The 20,314-nt window shown below is 36.8% G+C and overlaps 1 protein-coding gene across 1 annotated transcript; it reads right to left on the bottom strand.

Moving 5' to 3' along the window:
• Window positions 1-12,481: 12,481 nt before the first annotated feature.
• Window positions 12,482-19,127, bottom strand: LOC142982856 (caspase-1-like). The gene is made up of 5 exons (XM_076129554.1): window positions 18,473-19,127; window positions 16,667-16,845; window positions 14,228-14,388; window positions 13,399-13,785; window positions 12,482-12,695 (listed from the first exon to the last, which is right to left on the bottom strand). The coding sequence occupies exons 1-5, from the start codon at window positions 19,053-19,055 to the stop codon at window positions 12,506-12,508; spliced, it is 1,500 nt and encodes a 499-aa protein (XP_075985669.1). The 5' UTR covers window positions 19,056-19,127; the 3' UTR covers window positions 12,482-12,505.
• Between the last annotated feature and the right edge of the window lie 1,187 nt (window positions 19,128-20,314).

Below are 20,314 nucleotides of genomic sequence, written 5' to 3'. Positions count from 1 at the left end.
ATAATATCAAACCGATTGTCTACAATCACTCTACAAGATTTCAGCCTTTCAGAAATGCCAAACGATATTCTCGCGCAATGAAGCAATCATCCTGAATTAGCCATTGAAATGTAACAAAACATCAACGCTGAATACTGACGCATCTCGTAATAAGGTCAATAAGTACTAAAATATCATCAAAACACATAATGTCGTGGTAATTCACACTTGAATCGAACAAATACGTGAGTCAATCGCTCGTTAATGTAAATATAGCAAAATAAAGTGCGATTTGTCTGTAATTAGGTCGTGTGAAGAGACATAAAAAGGGGATTTAATGAAATAAGTCTTTTAAAAGTTCCGCATGTAGATGTCAAATATTTATTTTTTATTTTTTGTAGTCTGTTTCTGTCCCATTTCTGGGCAAGGGTCTCCGAACGTGAGAGGAGTTAGGACTTGAGTCCGCCGCGGCCTGACCAAGTGCCTGTTAGGGCTGTATTACACAAATTTTAGGCATAAAATGTTTCATCACGAAGTTTTCCTTCACCGTTAGAGAAAGTGATTACATTTCTAATGCACATATAACTTCAAAAAGTAATTAATGAGTTACTTTGGGTTCGAACTGTCGTCCACTTGCGAGAGAGGTACCTACATACATAATCTTAATACACATCCATCCTCACCAACTTTCGCATTTTATAATATTAGTGGGATAATCCGTCAAATATAACTTTATGTTAATATACTCCAAGGCAGTCCATGGCACTATGCAATTTGTAGAAATTACGAATAAAACTTCAACCCTATATTAAACTAGATTAAACCTCCTTATACTCGTAATAAAACCGCCATCTTAATATTTAAATCACTTAGTTCAATTAAAAGGGTTCCCTTTATTTATTCGACATTGTAAACAAATGCCCCGACGAATCAATAAATCAATTAAAACATCTCGTCTCGTCAGCCATCTTGAATTGAAGATCAAAGATAATAAAATATCTGTGGTTTATCAAAGAGTAAAAACAGTCTGGAATGCAACTGCTGCGTTATTCGTTTTCTTATTTTATTATAAGAAAAGCGATTAAAAGACTGCCAAAAAGCATACACTTACTATGTGGTAGTTTTCGGCCGTTTTTAAGATAGATTTTTAATAAATTTTTTGGCCGCATCCTGACACTTGGAAATTCTTTTCTATATCTCAAAAGCATAAATGTAATAAAGACAATAATTTATTGGTGAAAGCATATCACTCAGTATTACTTAAATACGGGTTTGTTATTTTTGGAATTTGGTTTAATTTCCCAAATTGCACTAGAATGCAGTTACAAATTAAATCCTCCATAACAAGCTAAGACTGGACAAATTGGCGCGAAAATTGACGACATTTTTTTAATTGAAAGAAGCGTGGGAATAAAATTGTTCATTCGTCTCCATTTTTAATGTGTTTTATATAGAAAAATTAAAGTTTTTACTCAATCTACAAATGTCACCCTGACGGACGAAACAATTTGTTTGCGAGTCGACAATTGAAATAATCGATTGATTGCTTATTCTTCTTAATTAATTTATCCTTTACTTTTCAAATGATTAAGTATTGCCAAAGTTTAAATGGCTGATGAAAGAAAAAAAATCACTTCGTTTCACACAATTTTAAAAGAATAACAAAATAACAATAACGTTTACAAAGAAATAAAGTGTCGGACAATTTTTTTTTCAGGTCTATGACATTTTACTAACAATTTAAGCCGCAACTGGCAGCTGACATAAATTGAAATGTCTTTTCTGTTCTGATAAATGATTCGTCATTTCATAGTCTTAAATCCGGGGTGCGTTTTTTGATGTAAGATAAATTAAAATAAAGGAGTTTTAACACAACTAACCTACTGATTTTAGATTTTTTTAATTTACTCCGTTCTTTCTTTTCCGTTTCTAATTTTTAACCGACAACGCAAAGGAAGATAATGAGTTTAAAAATCCACTGGTATAATTTACGTCTTTCAACGACATCAGTAAATTACACTTTCCGGGAATAATACCTGCTAATAGAAATAAACAACATATTGGCATAATCTAAATGAAATTGCTCACTCTAAAAGCAAGCGCCGTCTAACATCAAATCATACAAACAAACAAATTTGTATACATTCCGAGAGTTATGTTAATGCATCTGCTACTTCGAATAATATCTGGACATCTTTACTTGCCTTCTGTATGGTTCCAATGACCTTACATTGTATTAATAGTACCATATTTACCAATAATATTATAATATTACTAGCTGACCCGGCAAACGTAGTTTAGCCATAAATTTTTTAAATTAAATCGTTTCACTAAGGGGTGTGAAGGCTCACTCAGGCCTACTCAATATGCTCACCAAATTTCATGAGAATCGGTCAAGCCGTTTCGGAGGAGTATGGCAACGAAAACTGTGACGCGAGAATTTTATGTATTAGATGATGTCTCTGTGGTGCATTCGGTAGTATATGCGACTGCCGCGCAAAATAATCCTGGGTTGGGCCCAAAAGAAGTCTTTTCTGGGATTTTCTGCTAAGAATGTCTCAGAAATTGCCCGGAGTTAGGAAGTTGAGGTCGTTGGTCTCCCTCTTAGAACAGTATTTTAAATACTTTCTACCTTCGAGAATAACAGACGGGATGTGATGATTGTATGAATGAATGTATGTATGTTTGATACCAATAAAGCCAAAAATTTTGCTTTAGGCTTTCTGTAACACACACTGGCCACGGATAAGTTTACCTACAAAAATATTAAAATAAAATACATAATTATACCAAAAGTCCATAAAGTTGGTATTTCTTCATTCTGACGAGAAATATTAGTCCATCTTGATTAAACAATTAACATCAATATCTAAAGGTCACCAATTAATATTAGGAGAAATCATGTCAGACCAAATAAGGATATCCGGATATAGCCGATTATTCGAAAAACATGTCTAAGAAAATATTATTTTTAAAGAAATCATCATCTCTCGTCAGAAATATTCGTCCCGTGTGGGATTCGAACCCACTACAAGCGGTGCTATGTTTCTTAAGCGAAGTCACCACGTCAACCACTGCGCCAAACGGGCAGTTAAACTACAAGCGTGGGTTTTAAAGCCAAATGTCTGTCTTTAAGAATAATATTTATATTAATTTATTGCTTAACAAAGTCATAAACAACACAACAGTTTAAAAAGTAATAAAACGCCACAACATTTAAATTGAGAACATAAAACACACCACAGACAACACTCGAAATATTTGAAATTTTTCGAATGTGATGGACTAAAGTGACGCCCACGCAGCCAGCTGAACTAATCCATAGATTTGATACGCTATATTGTCTACAGTCTGTTTACAAGTACACTGCGCCATTGGGAAAATAAAATTTATTATTCCATCGCAGAATTCAAAGAAACTTTAAAAGTTTTCAAACTGTTAAAATTATAACAAAGTTAGGTTATGATTATCATTAAATGATAAAAAGATCTAGCCTCTTTTTTTCTAAATAGGAATTAACATGTTCTTATACATGTAACAAAGTAAGAACGCACTTTTTACAAACAATATTAATAATGTTTATTAGAGAGATAAACATAAATCTATACTAATCTATACAAATAATATAAAGCTGAAGAGTTTGTTTGTTTGAACGCGCTAATCTCCGGAACTACTGGTACGATTTGAAAAATTTCAGTGTTAGATAGCCCATTTATCGAGGAAGGCTATTTAACTAACCAACCAATACTGGAACTGAGTACCAGTAAAAAATGGTATGAAAACGGGGAACATTTTGAACCATTCTCTCTTATGTAACGCAAGCGAAGTTGCGCTAGTTATTACTATACATACATAAATACATTTTAGGTAAAGAAAAGAACCCAAAGAACGCCAAATAATACGATTCTTGCCAAATTTCATTTTTCTTATTCATAACTTGTACGCACCATAAGTAAATATCACGATACGAAAAGAAAAACCATAAATTGCTAATGGCAATGTTCTAACATGATATATGTTCAGACATTTAGATTTCAATAAACTATATTGAGACCTAAATACCTAGGCTATTAGTTGGTAGTAGGCCAAATACTTTTAAATATAATGCATCACAATATTTAATCGTTACATCATATTATTAATATATTTGATTGTGTGTTTGTCTGTTCCCACTGTCTAAAACTACTCAAACAATTGTATTTTTTTACTAAGAGTTAATTAAATATTTTGTATAATTGCCTGATATATTATGATTGTTGAAATGTTAACTACTTCTGGTTGAGACTTTGTCAGCATTCAACGATAAACTTTCTTATTAGTAGTGGTAATCTATACTAATATTATAAAGCTGAAGAGTTTGTTTGAACGCGCTAATAGCATATCATCACGCTACAGCCAATAGGAGCAGGGAACCAGTAAAAAATGTTACAAAAACGGGGAAAATTTTGACCCATTCTCTCTTATGTGACGCAAGCGAAGTTGCACGGGTCAGCTAGTCGGGAACATAAAGTACTTACCTATAACCCTATAAAAAATCATTCAATCGTTTTTACGTTAAAAACTACATATTTTTTTCTACACTCGCAGCTGTCTCATTACTGGGCAAGGGACTCCCTCCAAACGAGAGAGGGGTTAGGCCTTTAGTCCAAGCTGTCTAATTGCGGGTTAGGGACTTTGCATCCCTTCAAGAAATTTGTTAAACATCTTTTATTCATGCAAAATTTCATCACGATGTTTTCTTTTACCGTTAGAGCAAGTGATAATATAATTATTTCTAAGATGGCCCGTTGAAAATAGACCAAATTATGATTTATAATCTTGTTACATCTTGCAGGTAAACTCTACTACTACTAAGTTATCGGACTTTAAGACATTCTTAACGAGTTAATTCATAATGTTTCTGTTTTAATAAAATGGTCATGAATAACCAATCGTTGAGCGAATGTTTATATTTAGATGGTGAAAATAAACGCATGCAACATCGGTATTTTAATCGTTTTCATTCAGTAATGGTCAAGTGTGAGTTGCTTTGTAAAGAATAAACAGAATTTTAGGCTTTAAGAGTTATATAGGCTCCCACGCAAATGTTCGTGATTTCAAACAAGGCAGAAGACTTGTGCAGCGCTGAAATTTATGCCCAAGAGATTTTATACAGTTCTCGAAGTGACTGCCTTTTTGGTCTAAGCTGTAAATACGACACAACTGCTGATTATGAGGTCTCGAATTCGATTCCCAGGTCGGGCAAAGAGCTAATAGGCCTAGTTAGTAATAGTTTGGAAACGCGACTGGTATATGGTAGTAGGCTCGCTATTTTACATTATACTAACATTGTTAACAACGAAACGTGAGAGATTTATACGTCTCTGCCTACATCTACTGGTAACATGCGCGATATTAGTCGATAGTCCCCCAACCCAGACTTAACCAGCGAGGAGGGGAGGAGACCCTAGCCCAGCAGTGGGACAGTTATTTATTTATCCTACTAATATTATAAATGCGAAAGTTTGTGAGTATGTATGGATGTTTGTTACTCTTTCACGCAAATACTACTGAACCGATTACTAATGAAATTTGTTAGGTTAGGTAGCAGTACCTAGAACAAAACATAGGCTACTTTTTATCCGAGGAATCGGAATTTACGCGGGGAGGAAGGCGCGGGCGGCTTTTAGTACATTTAGTATTTTAGCCCGTAGGCAGTTGCGCTCACCGGTCGGTAAACGATCTGTGGGTTAAGCAAACCTTCGCGCGGTCTTTCCATAGATCGGTGACCGCATAGTGGTATTTAACTGGGCGTCTCCGTGCTTCGGAGGGCACGTCAGAAGTCGGTCCCGGTGGTTGTCAAATAAGATAACAGTCGTTAAGCCACGTCAAAAGCCTCTCGGGCGGGCGGCTTGAATAACTTTGACACTAGATTGACCACTAACCATACGATTAGTAGTAGTAGTACCTACATTTATAGCTAGAAAGCGTTTTGAAAATCTCATACATGCATCTCAAGAGCAAGTGAAAGTAAAAGCTTAGAGCTTGACGGTACCCACCCTAGTTTGACCTTAGGGTCACAGTAGATTCACGATTAGCGTCGGTGCCTGACACTTGCATCTAAAGGTCACCTTTTGAACTTAAGGGGCGAATTCATTGTAATAATTATAGTTCTTTGATATTATTGAAAAAAAATTGCTGCTTTTGAATTCTGGGTGGTGTTAAGGGACTACTTGTCACAATGTTGGTTTTCTTTTCGTCAGCAAAATGCATTATTGCATACTCCGCTCCAGGGAGGAAGCGGGGGTCTGTCGGGCTCTCCCACCGGCTAGGCGTTCCGGTTTTACATTTGGGCATACCGACTAGAAACCTGACGGTGTTCCTTCAACAGTCACCTTAAAGTGGCCAGCGGTACCTCCAATTGGATACTCCGCGTCCCAAAAAATGATTATGAATGTATGTAACCAATCGCCACAGCGGCGCTTGTCACAATGTTGCCTGCGACCACTTTGAGTGTACTGTAACCCTGTTACCTTTTCTTTTTTTTATACTTGGTTAATGTATGAAATTGCACCCCCGGGATCTTATTCAAAGTCACAAATTTAATATGCCCTAGCCTATCCTTTCTTCCACCGGATGTAGATGGAGCGACTCTCCATCGGACCTCCACAACCTAGTTACCAGGGTTATACACGATAACTTTCGGTAAGACTGTTGTCAGACTTTCAAGCTTCTGACTACCTACCTACTGTATTTCATTGGTAGTTCTGTTATCTGACTAATTTAAACTGTTTTGTTTGGAAATATCCTGTTTTTCATTATATATTTGTTATTATCGGGTATTTTAATTAACTAGATATGTAACAGATACTTACTAATATTAGGTATCTATATAAATAAAAATAAATCATCAATATGTATGTAGGTACTTACGTGCATAACTTTTGAACAACTACACGAAATTAGACAGAGACATTCTTTATATTCTATATATTTATGAAATATTGTGTTTGCAATTGTCAGGAAATGGTTTACATGAGGCGATTGGATCCAAATTCCCACAGGAATAGTATCAACGGGACGATATTGTACTACATACCCGGACGAAGTCGGGCTGGACCGCTAGTATCGCAATAAAGCCATAAATATGTTATTTTAACATCATAATATGCTGATAACATTGAAAGTTATAATTAACCACAATATTAGTTAAACAATGAAATAGTAATAATACAATTTATTAATTAAATTTACCTCGTTTTGTACCTAAAATTAACAATACCAAAATAAGCCACAACGTGTACGAAAACAAATAGAATAAAATTATGATAATAATATTGAGGTTACTTTCCATTTTGTGTGTACATACATACATACATAAAATTACATTCTCTTCCCATAGGGGTAGGCAGAGACCAAAGAAAACTTGGTACGATCCTTACAAACTTCCTTTACCTCATTCACATCCATCCATGCATAAAAATAATGTCCTGGCCGTTTTACTGCTGCGGTCATTTTAATTGAAACCGACCCACGGCCAACTTTATAGTGTCCAAGCGTGTGCACAATACACAGGTACTCTTTTCCTACATTCTCATAGACTGGTGGGACGGAGAAAAGACACGACTAGCGAGAGGACCGACGGAAACACGTGCTCTTTATGCACAAAGGTCTACATTGCTGACATCAGCTTTCTAACTCCAAGCAGGAGTCACAGATTAATTGACAGATAACTTTTTGGCTCGACCTGGCATCCGAGGGCTCTGCTCAATAGTCGCATATATTCAGAGTAGTCAAGTGTAGCACGATAAAGTAAGTTGAGGTTCTATTAAAAGAGTGGCCAGAAGTTTATTGCCAGCTCTTCTCATTGGCGCTCCCTCCGAACCGGCGGTAAATGCCCGCACGGAACAATTAATTTGTGCGATCCACAAGTGATTGTTTCGGGTCTGGTTGTACTTTGTGTTCGTTTTCTGTATGTTTGTAAAAGTCCCCGCAACACAAGAGCAATTATTAGTGCGGGAGTTGTCTTTTTAAAAGAAAAAAAATAATAAAAAAATGATTTGATCTTTTATGCTTGCTTCTGTGTACAAAATTCTCAGCCTTGATAAGCACTTGAGCTGTTTAGTGCTATGTTAGATCTAGACGTAATAAAGCCAAGGTGAATGTCTAAGGTTTAAGTCTATGACATCAACGCTTAGCTATGTGGGTGGATCTGTAGATTCTGTACACTTTATCGTTGACCGCCACTGTGGCGTCTTATTCCGTTCGATTCCCTGTCCGAGAAATGCTGTTGGTCTTTTAATTCTAGTCTATTTAGCGCGCCTGGAATTCTACCGCCTTTGCCGTGGAATTTCCAAAAATCGCCTCTTTATGCTCCTCTACACGTCTATACTAATATTATAAAGCTGAAGAGTTTCTTTGTTTGTTTGTTAGAACGCGCTAATCTCAGGAACTAACTGGTCCGATCTGAAAAGTTCTTTCAGTGTTGGATAGCCCATTTATCGAGGAAGGCTATAGGCTATATATCGTCACGCTACAACCAATAGGAGCTGAGTAACAGTAAAAAATGTTACAAAGACGGGGAAAATTTTGACTCATTCTCTCTTTTGTGACGCAAGCCAATTTGCACGAGTCAGCTAGTCCTGAATAATCTTCATACCAAATGTTAACTTTCTACGCTCAGTGAATTCGGCTGCGTGTTGTCTTTCAGTCAGACAGTCACTGAGAAACGGATTTTGAGATACATATTGTATTAATGATTAATCTCAATAGTACCCCTTAGTTTGGTAACGTGTAAATATCGATAGGTTTACCCTGTATTAGGTACATGAGACTAACATTGTAAATGGCACAACATGGATTTATTTCTCTACACCTCTGTACACCTTCGGGTATAACAGGCTTATTATGTCACCTGACAACTTGACTCATTGTTTTAGAGAAAATATAATATATCAAAAATTTAATAAACATACATATTTTTGTACACACACAAAACACACAATACAATATTCATATGAAAATAAGAAAGGTGAGTTTTTCAAAATGAGGTGTTTACTACCTACCTATAAATAAATGTGTTGTGTGTTGCCAAGCAACAGGAGAACAAAGCTTTAAAAGAAATGCTAATCACGAACAATATCCTGGTTAAACCTATTTACTTATGAAAGGTTCCGGTGACAAGAAAAGGCTTGACGCAAACTTGAAACAGTTTATCCTTGGTTCTGTGCTCGCCGTTTAATTTGATGTGTCCGAATTTAGCAACAAGCTATAGCAAATTGAAGCCAGTTTAAAGACGTTATAGCATACTTTATCGTCTTTAAACTGCTTGCCGAGTTTTGATATAGTCTGATAACTTAGTAGTGGCTTGCACAATTTACCTATACAAATAATAGATCTGTAGAGAGATTAAAGCTGCACGTTGTTTTTTTTTTAACCCATTAATGTCCAACTGCTGTGCAAGGGTCTCCTCCCAAGCCAATGGAAGGGGTTAGGGCCTTGAGTCAACCACACTGGCCAAGGGCGGGTTGGGGACAATGACTAGGTATATTTAAAAATAAAACTATTGTTAAATAACGGATACTGATACCGAATTGTCTGTATGTTCCAGCATCACGTAAGGTAAAAAGTTCGTAAACTACCTAAGGCCGTCTACTATGGTGTTAAACAAATGTTTGCTAGTATTACCATAAGTTAGCATGAGAATAAACCATTTGTTTTGTGCTCTGAAGTGAGGTACGTCATTGTGAACGTTTTGGAACAAGTCATCGTGTTTGCATACAGACAGACATGGTTTAAAAGACGTGTGTTGAAGACAGAAGAGCTCGTGGCTAAGTACTCAACATCCGCGTGGATCGTTCTCTGAGGTTAAGCTACGTTAATGTTTTGTGGATGGGTTCATATTATACATATTGTTCTTTCGTGTTTGGGAAGGCACGTTGATTTGTGTCCTGACTGTCATTTTTAAAGATCTTTGATAGTCGTTACCAGTAGGCAGTAGTCAGAAAGTTTATCGACGGTCTTACGGTGGGGTATCGTGTTATAACCCAGGTAACTGGGATGTGGAGGTACAATAGGCAGTCGCTCAATGTAAAATACTGATAATCAGCTGCATCCGGTGAGACTGGAAGCCGACTTTTACATAGCTCTAGCTCTAACACAGCTCCTCCTAATTTTAATAATTGCCTGTCTCCGTGGCGCAGTGGTAGGAGATAGTGGATTCGATCCCCAAATGGAACAATTTATTAGTTCGATCCACAAATAGTTGTTTCGAGTCTGGTTTTACTGTTCTGGTTCTTTGTGTCCGTTGTTTGTAAGTTTGTAAAAGTCCCCGCGACACAAGAGCAACTGTTAATGCGAGAGTTTAAAAGAAAATGTTTCTTAAACATGCAACGTTGAAGTTTCAAAGTAATGATTGTTCAATGTTTCTACATTTACTAGCTGACCCGCGCAACTTCGCTTGCGTCACATAAGAATGGGTCAAATTTTTTCCCGTTTTTGGAACATTTTTTATTGCTGCTCTGCTCCTATTAGTCGTAGTGTGATTTATATAGCCTATAGCCTTACTCGATAAATAGTCTATCTAACACTGAAAGAATTTTTCAAATCGGACCAGTAGTTCCTGAGATTAGCGCGTTCAAACAAACAAACAAACTCTTCAGCTTTATAATATTATTATAGATTCAGCTTTATTATATTAGTATAGATTAGTAAAGTTCTAATAATAAGTCAAGTGGATCGATACTCGAAGGGCGCGGTACGATGTTGATCTCTCAACGGCTAACTAATGGTGTTGATGTGAACACGATATGAAAACAATACGTTTCTAGGTAACGAGGCTAAGAATGTGTTACATTTATATTTATTTGTGTTTTATTCGTACTTATAGAATTATTTAAAGCCCTAATTTCGGATAGTGAGTTGAAGTGAAAACATAATTACCTCTTTTTTTACCCGACTGCGCGATGTAAAGGAGAGTAATGTGTTTTTGAATCTATGTATGTAAGTTTGCTCCTATATTCTGGTACTCAGAATATGGTATTAGATTTGTTTAAGGCCCTAATTTCGAAAAGCGAATGTAAGTTTTAAATGCAGGCATAATCACCTCATTTTTACCCGACTGCGCGACGTAAAGGAGAGTAATATGTTTATTAGTCTATGTATGTTTGTACCAGACTGTCGACAATCAAACCCAGTAGTTAGGAAAATAATAAAAAGCTGAAAGAAGAATTGAAAGTCGTCAACTTTTTAGATATTATTTAGTTTTTTTCCTTCTTTCTTTTATTTTAGCGCAGACGGGTGATTTGTTTTCTATATTACAGTACATAATCTAACAGCACTTTACCCTTTCGAAGAAAAGAACGTTAAGGAATAGTCCAGGGATGTTTCCAAGGTAACAGAACAGTAATTATAATAAGTCCACCAGTCAGATAATTTAAAAATATTAGACACGTATTTTTTTCATAAAAAAATCAATAAAGTGACTTACTTAAAAAGCATTAAAGTTACGGAGTGGGGGCTAATGACGTCACGGTGTTGTACATTTTGTACTCTAACGTGACGTCATGCGACTTTTAAACTCAATGTATCGCGGTAATAATTTGATTATGCACAAAAATTACAAATACGTGTATAATTATTTTTCACAATCTACTAGATGGACTAAAAAAGAAAAATTAATCATCTTCCCTATTAAAAATTTAACCCATTAATGTCCCACTGCTGGGAAAGGGTCTCCTCCCGTAATGAGGGAGGGGTTAGGCCTTGAGTCCACCACGCTGGCCAAGTGCGGGTTGAGGACTTGATGCCTTCAATAAATGTTTTAAACAAATTTTAGGCATGCAAGGATTCCTCACGATGTTTTCCTTCACCGTTGGAGCAAGTGATAATCCATACTAATATTATAAATTCGAAAGTAACTCTGTCTGTCTGTCTGTCTGTCTGTCTGTCTGTCTGTCTGTCTGTCTGTCTGTCTGTCTGCTACTCAATCACGTCTAAACTACTGAACCAATTTGCATTAAATTTGGTATGGAGATATTTTGATACCCGAGAAAGGACATAGGCTACTTTTTACCCCGGGAAAATGACGCATTTCCCGGGAAAATTCAGAAAATTCAACGAAGTCGCGAAAAATCAGTATTATAATGACATTGAACTAACAAAATTCCGTTGCCATGGCAACTGTTTTGATGGCGGATATGCCTTAGCGCGACTTCGTTATACTAAGAGATATAAATATTTTGAGAATATTTTTCGTGAAAAAAAGCATATTTTATATCATCACGTTACGAGTACCAATAGGAGCAGAGTAGGTAACAGTAAAAAGTGTTACAAAAACATGGAAAATTCTGACCCATTCTCTCTTATGTGACGCAAGCGAAGTTGCGCGGGTCAGCTAGTTATTTATAATACACTCATAATTTCGAAAAGTCATTGGTGTGTTGCCTCGGGTTCGAACCTGCGACCACTTGCGTCGGAGGTCTCAACTTATACCACTCGGCTATTAAAAACCCAAATATTTTCTAATAATTAATTTACTGAACAATTGCTATGAATGTTTATAAAAATACAAATATTTGTAATCGTCGCAGTTTTGTACTTTTGAACTAAGGTACTGGCAGATGGCTTTGCTTGTTTTCTGTTTGGACGCGTTGAACTCCGAGCTGTCCTCGTACGTGTTCGCGATGTCTAAGTAATGGCGGGCAATCTCATCGTTCGGATGGTCTAGGATGTAGTGCCTGAAACGAAGAAGTTTATTTAAAACATTCATTTAATTCATTACTATACTTTTTATGTTATAAAAGACAACTTCCGCACTAAGAATTGCTCTTGTGTCGCGGGGACTTTTACAAACATACAAACAACGGACACAAAGCACAACCAGACCCGAAACAATTATTTGTGGATCGCACAGATAATTGTCCCGTGTGGGAATCGAACCCACGACCTCCCGATACAGTGCTATCGGCGTGGCGACCTAAACCACTGCGCCACGAAGGCAGTCAAATATATTTACAAGGGACTTATGGATTAGTAATTAATATTTAATATAGTTTAGCTTTACTGTACTTCATTACCCGACACGACGAGTAACAAGATACATTATAGAAAAATCGGCCAAGTGCTAGTTAAACCAGCTCCTAGCCGGTTTTCGAAGAAAATGATGTTTGTTTACTGTCCTGGAGCCCCCTTAAATATTTATTTTGGACTGTTTTTTTATTACTGGACATTAAAGTGGCAACAGAAATACATCATCTGTGAAAATTTCAACTGACAAACTAGATATGCCTTGGGACAGACAGACAGACAGACAGACAGCGAAGTCTCAGTTATAGGGTTCCGTTTTACCCTTTGAGCACGAAACCCTACAGAGACGAATTGAAACCTTCTCCTTCTTACGAAGGCGGTTAAAAAACAATAAATTTTATTAGTAATACTTACTGCAAACAACTCCTGATATATACGAAATAATCCAGAAAGCAGGAACAGGGACCAAATTGTACCAGCAAAGGAGTGGAGTTAGAGTCAACAGACTCGCTCCTCGACGCTAAAGACACACTGGGTCGTTTGTCAGCATACGTCACAGCTCTTCGAGGAGTTTCTCCATATTTCCTGAAGAACAGCTTCCTGATGAGGGTCGAAGTAAGCACAGGCATCTGTTTGTTGACCTCCATTTCAAGAGTCCTCCGATTATACTCTTCAAATTCTTTGCTGATAGCTACTTCCCTTTTCATTTCCGTGATAATAGACTCAAAGTCGTGGGTCGCTGATAAAGTCTCGATTTTGTTGCATAATTCTTGAACGAACCAGGAGCCGAGGAGAGGGTCCCTGAAAGTCGCAAAAAAATATTGTAATTGTATAGATTTAGAAAAAAAACTCTCCGTCTTTCCTATTGTTTATTACAATACGATTACAATACGAATACGACTTAATAAACAATAGGAAAGACGGAGAGTCTCCCGGGTAGGCGAAGTGCTTTGAAAGAAAACATCGTTAGGAGTTTTAAGTTAGGTTCGTTTATACAACACCTAAAATTCTTAAACTTAGTTTTTGAAGGAATACAAAATCCTGAAACTGACCAGCGTGTTGGAGTCAAGCCCTAACGTGGATAACGTTAGAGCTTGACTCCAACACGCTAATTTCGGCAGAAGACTTGAGAAGACCCTTGCCCCGCAGTGGACCAGTAATGGTTTAAGATTCTTTACACTAGCGGCCCACAAAGACAAATTCTTATTTGAATCATTTCATCGTAATTTGAGCCATTGCGTACCTTATTGACGGACTGCCATGGAAAGAGCTGTGAAGAATCAGCATATCTGACTCTACGGGAAGGATGTACGGCTCCAGGGTCTCGTCGAGGGTCCAGTCTTTCTGCATCTTTGCTGACTGGTACACTGCAGCGCCCGGGATAAGCTTTGTCCCCCGACATGCCTATAACAAGTATTAATTACAGTCCAACAAGAATTTCATGGGTAATGAAGAAAATCTATTTTGTAGGTACTATAAATGTTGATTAAGAAATGTTTGTTTCTTAGCTCTTTTTAGTTATTTGTTCCCGATTTAACTTCTTGTAAATACATCCATTAGATAGTTTATCAGAGGGAATTTTGACATTTGCTGCCACTTATTTAGCAGATAGGTTATCTGACGCTTATAAATTATTATTGTAAACCACTTCCGTATACTAATACTTTTATGTAGATGTTACTTATTACTATAAACTTGCGAGTCCACTGTGTCGGAATTGCAGCGTACGGATCATAAGGATCTATCACTTTGTATTTTGTTTCTATGGCGCTGAAATGCCGCTCCAGGGGACGCACTACCATAAAAATAAATATAAAGTAACAAATCCTTACAGTTTTTCGACGCAGTGGACCCGAAGCTTAGTGTAAATATTTAGAAAATTATTTCGAATCATGATATACATACATTTTCCACTTTACAATATACATTTTCTTGATTAGCCATGAAATTCTGGTTTGACTATAATTTTGGACAATTATACTACGGAAACAGGAGCAACATTAAAAAATTCACGTTAATGGGTATCGTATAATAACCCAGGTTTGTGAAGGTGCGGTAGGCAGTCACCCCATATAAAATACAGCTGCATCCGATGAGACTGGAAGCCAACTCCAATGTAGTTGGAAGAAAGGCTAGACTGAAGTTAGATGATGGTGGTGGAAAAAGCAAAAGGCAAGAATTAACGCGAGCCGCCTTCAACCACAATCAGCTTGAGACCACGGCAAGGTAAAATTCGTGTTCGCATTAATTCCCGTATCCTATATTTATATTTTATAATAATATGCAACGCGATAGTTTTAAAAATTAGTACAGCGTGTTTTGTTCGTCCTGAGGTCCTTATCCTTAACCAATCGATAGAGCTAATCTAATCTATGCTACCGTTCAATGAATTACAGAACAAAAACAATAATATGCATGATTCATGCGACATGAAAAATATACTTGAAGAACACTGCATACGCTAGCCATCCTACTAGGTACATTGGCTAAAATATATTTCACGAGGCGCCCATAGCCAGTTGCGCTCATCGGTCTGACAATGATCTGTGGATAAAGCAACCATTGGCGCGGTCATTCTATAGATAGGTGACCGCATAGTGGTATTTGAGCTGGGCGTCTCCGTGCTTCGGAGAGCACGTAAAAAGTCGGTCCCGGTTGTTGTCTACTAAGATAATAGTTGTTAAGCAATGTCAAAGGCCTTTCGGGCGGCTTGAACAACTTTGACACAAGGTTAACCACTAACCATACGATAAGAAGAAGAAGAATATATTTCACTCGTAACTTCTGCTCGTGATTTCTGCAGTGTAAAAAGGTTTTCCGGAAAAATATATCCTACGCGTTAGTCCACGTTATAACCCATGTGTGTACCAAATTTCATTAAAATCCATTCAGTAGTTTTTTCGCAAAAGAGTAACAAACATGCATACATCTATCCATACCTACTTACAAACCAGCTTATGACACCCGTTATTATTGAGATGCGGGACCGTTTTATTTTAATCAAAAAGCGCGGTGCGAAAAATCGATTTACACTCGTGGTAGTTATCCAATATCGAAATTGTAAAACACAAGCTACTTTTAAGAACATTGCAACAGAAATTGGAAAAAGCATGCCCTGTATGTATCAGACTTATAAAACCTAAACCATGTTTTCAGCAGTTCTACTACTGCTCAAACTACATGGGCTATGTATGAAGAGCATAAAAAACAAAACAAATAACAATAAGTATCTTTGACAAAGATGAAAGTTTCTAAAACACGATTCATGTTTAAAGTATTTCAAGTACATGAAATGATAATAAAATGAGTAATCGAAATTTATCTCATTTCTATTTCGATCTCAGAATGCCGGAAGTTTCAAAAACATCCTTCTGTTTATTTATCAGATAAAGAAGGATCCGGGTTCAAATACTTGCCACTATTCTACTAAAAGTAAAATTACACTTTGCTATTAACATACATAAATGGTACGAACTGAAAAATTATTTTACTGTTGGATAGCCTATCTATTGAGAAAGGCTATAAGCTATATAACATCACGCTACGACCATCAGGACCAGAGCACCGGTAAAAAATGTTACAAAAATGGGGGAAAATACGACCCATTCTATCTTATATGACGCAAGCGAAGTTGCGCGGTCAGCTAGTGTATAAATAAATAAAAAATCAATTAATCACTGACCTGAATAAGCAGTAGTTTCGGTTTGGTGACTAAAGTAGGTTTGTTGTGAACTTTGAAGAGGTTAATGATCTCGATCTCGCTGTACAGTTGGTCTTTAGCCCTCAGGAGTCCATTGTCCGTCCCGTGAGTTAGCACAGCCACCGCTACACAACCATAGTCCGTGAAATTTTGAGAACTGTCTGTAAAATAAAACAAATATGGTTAACAAAGAACTCGTAACCGGCGGTCCTGTATGACAAGATGTATGAATGTGAATGAGGCAAAGGAAGATTGTGTGTGAGTGTCAAAGTGTTCCGCCCGAAGGCCTGTTGACGTGGTTTAACGACTGTTATCTTAATTGACATCAACCGGGACCTACTAATTACGTGCCCAATGAACCAGGGAGACGTCCAGTTCAAATGCCACTGCAGTGTGCGGTCACCCATCTATGGAATGACTGCCAAGAGTCGCCTATCACGCAGATTTTTTAGCGACCAGTGAGTGCAATTGGCTCTGGGCGCCTCACACTGACAGGAGAAAAAATCCATACAAATTTGAATGGAATCAACTCACACTGCTTAAAGCCACTTAATCATCAACTCCATTTTCCCGCACTTTGATACACTCAATATTTCATTTCCGGCCATCAAAAGATAAATACCCCGTGTTATAATTATAAAAACAAATGATAATGATTACTTATGTAATAGTTAACAACAAGATAATAAAAATAGCGATAACACAAAGCAAATGTTGAATAACTCAAGAAAGAGTTTTTATATCGATAAATTCTTAGTATCCGACTGCTATCCTCTATCGTGCTATCGGTCTTTTCCTAATTTAAAATAAATAAATAAATATCATTGGACAACTCACACACGGTCATTTGATTGCAAACTAAGCCGAGCGTGTACTATGGTAACCAACTAACTGATAAACATACTTATATACTTCTGAATACTTTCATAATTAATAAAATATAATATTCGCAATTGTAATCTTGAGCTTGGTAATGTGATCGGTAATAGCAATAGGCTTGCTCCTTGCTCCCTATTACATGAGACTAACATTGTTAATGGCGAAACGCGATTTTATTTCATATGGTTCTACACCTTAACAGGCGTGATATTTTTTTTTTTTTTAAAGATGGACAACATTTGCGACTGTTATCTCTGATTACGTCCGCTATAAATAATTTATATTTCGTTTATCTTCGGATTGTTATGCTATTAAACAAAGCACAACAAAATGCCGGGCGGAAAGATAAGAATACTGATGACCAAGTCAAGCTTTAACGTGAAAATTAACGGCTCCCAACCCGCACTTGGCCAGCGTAGTGGACTGAAGACCTTACTCCCTTCCTCATTACGGGAGGAGACCCTTGCCCAGCAGTAGGACATAGGTTACATTTATTATTATTATTTATTAATTAACGTATTAATGTATTGAAGAAAAAATAAGAATCTTTATGCAAATAAAGTCTGATCACACCTAGAGGACACAGCGGATTAATGTTATTTAAAATTTGAATAAACCTGGAAATTCTGACGTATTAAAAACAATTCGCATTTTATTTATCGAACAATAAAATAATTAGTTATTTTTCTAATACATTCTACACTAAAGAATGCCTTGAATAGATATAGAAGAAAGAATGTCTTAAAGGTCCGAACTAAGGAGGATATGACGCTGCCGTTTTATCACACACTTACATCTCAAGGTCTCAACTTCTACATGCAACACAATGCAACGTTACATGATAACATATTTCACAATATTTCGCCAAAAACAATCACCAAAACCCAAATAAATAAAAAATGCCCTTACATCTTTTAAGCTCATTAAAAATTTGCTCTTTTGTAAAATCATCATGCACTGTCACTTCGAAATTAAACTTTTCGAATGTCTTTTTTAAAGCGTCTACGTCTGCTTGGGTGCCAACTCTCGGCTCATGCCCATTTACATTCACTTGGTTGAACACAAGCATTGTGTTTTTCTCGAATTTCTCCAGTTCATAGGTCGAAGCATACTTCGATAATGCTTTTGTGTTGATCCATTCATGTGGAGGCTCCTCTTGAGACTCTTCTTCAATAATTTTGACATCATTGGTCAATCTGGAACTACTGGATTGACTTTCTAACTCCTGCTTCTCCAGTTCCGTTTCGCCTAACGGCTCCCTACTCATAACAGCATCTCTTACCACTTCGTTGCGGTACCAATTCATCCTATACTTTGCTGAGGTTTCAGAATTCGGACTACACACTTCGGGATTACTGTCTCCGTTAGGACTAGAAATTTCCAGCGAAGCTAACCTATCAGCCTCGTCGCTAGAATTGTCAATCATTGCAGAAGCAAAATTTAATTTCTTCTTCTTCTTTTTAGTCAATACCTCCGACCACGTTCGGTCCATATTTTCACACAGAACACTATATCAATTTATAAAGATTTCAAAACACATGTATTAGTTCGACATGTCTTTCAATTTGTGACACTGTATCAATACTATCTTTTGTGTTATAATCTAATTTTTATCTAATCGAAGTGATATGATAAACAATATGTTGAGGGGATTTTATGATGACATCATGCAAAAAGGTTTTGCCATCAATAAAATGCATTTGCTGTAACAGGAACTATTGATGACTCATAAATGTGCGCACATTATCATGAAAATCCATACTAATATTATAAATGCGAAAGTAACTCTGTCTGTCTGTCTGTCTGTCTGTCTGTCTGTCTGCTACTCAATCACGCCTAAACTACTGAACCAATTTGCATGAAATTTGGTATGGAGATATTTTGATACCCGAGAAAGGACATAGGCTACTTTTTACCCCGGGAAAATGACGCGTTTCCCGGGAAAATTCAGCTGGCGATCGAAGTCCCGAATAATCAATATTATAATGACATTAAATTAACAAAATCCTGTTGTCATGGCAACTGTTTTAATGGCGGATATGCCTTAGCGCGACTTCGTTATATTAAGAGATATAAAATTTTAAAAATGTTTTTCGTGAAAAAGAAGCATATTTTATATCATCACGCTACGACCAATAGGAGCAGAGTAACGGTAAAAAAGTGTTACAAAAACGTGAAAAATTCTGACCCATTCTCTCTTATGTGACGCAAGCGAAGTTGCGCGGGTCAGCTAGTACCAAATAAGGTCAAAAGGATCTTTATGCATAGTGCAGTCAATTAAGCTTAAATTAGGTAAGGATCTCGGAATTCGAGATACCCAGCTGTAAGTCTGTAAATACTTGTATATTGACACCCTAAAAGTTGTCTCAAAACCTACATATGGTAGGGTGTACGCAACTATAAAATTTCAAGGTCCAAAGTCCCAAAAACCGGTTTTTTGAGCTTTTTTTGTAAATATCTCATTTCCTATGGAATTTTTGAATTCGTATTCATTACCAATATTGTACAGTATAAAATTCTCTACAAATTTTGTTTGATTTTTTTTTTACGGTGAACCGTTTTCGAGATAGAGGGGGGGAGAGCGCGCGGTCACAGGATCATTTCAAGTCAACCGGTGCCTCCGGTCGAAGATGCGCCATATATATTATAGTTGATGAACTATCGATAAATCAATGTGTACGAGCAGTTTACCCGTACACTGAGTTGTAATTGTGTGGAGTGTGTTGTGGTAGGTTGTCGCAGCAGACGGGA

Source organism: Anticarsia gemmatalis, chromosome 22 (assembly GCF_050436995.1).
Source record: "Anticarsia gemmatalis isolate Benzon Research Colony breed Stoneville strain chromosome 22, ilAntGemm2 primary, whole genome shotgun sequence".
NCBI classification, from domain to species: domain Eukaryota; kingdom Metazoa; phylum Arthropoda; class Insecta; order Lepidoptera; family Erebidae; genus Anticarsia; species Anticarsia gemmatalis.
This window is presented reverse-complemented; position numbering and strand designations above follow the sequence as displayed.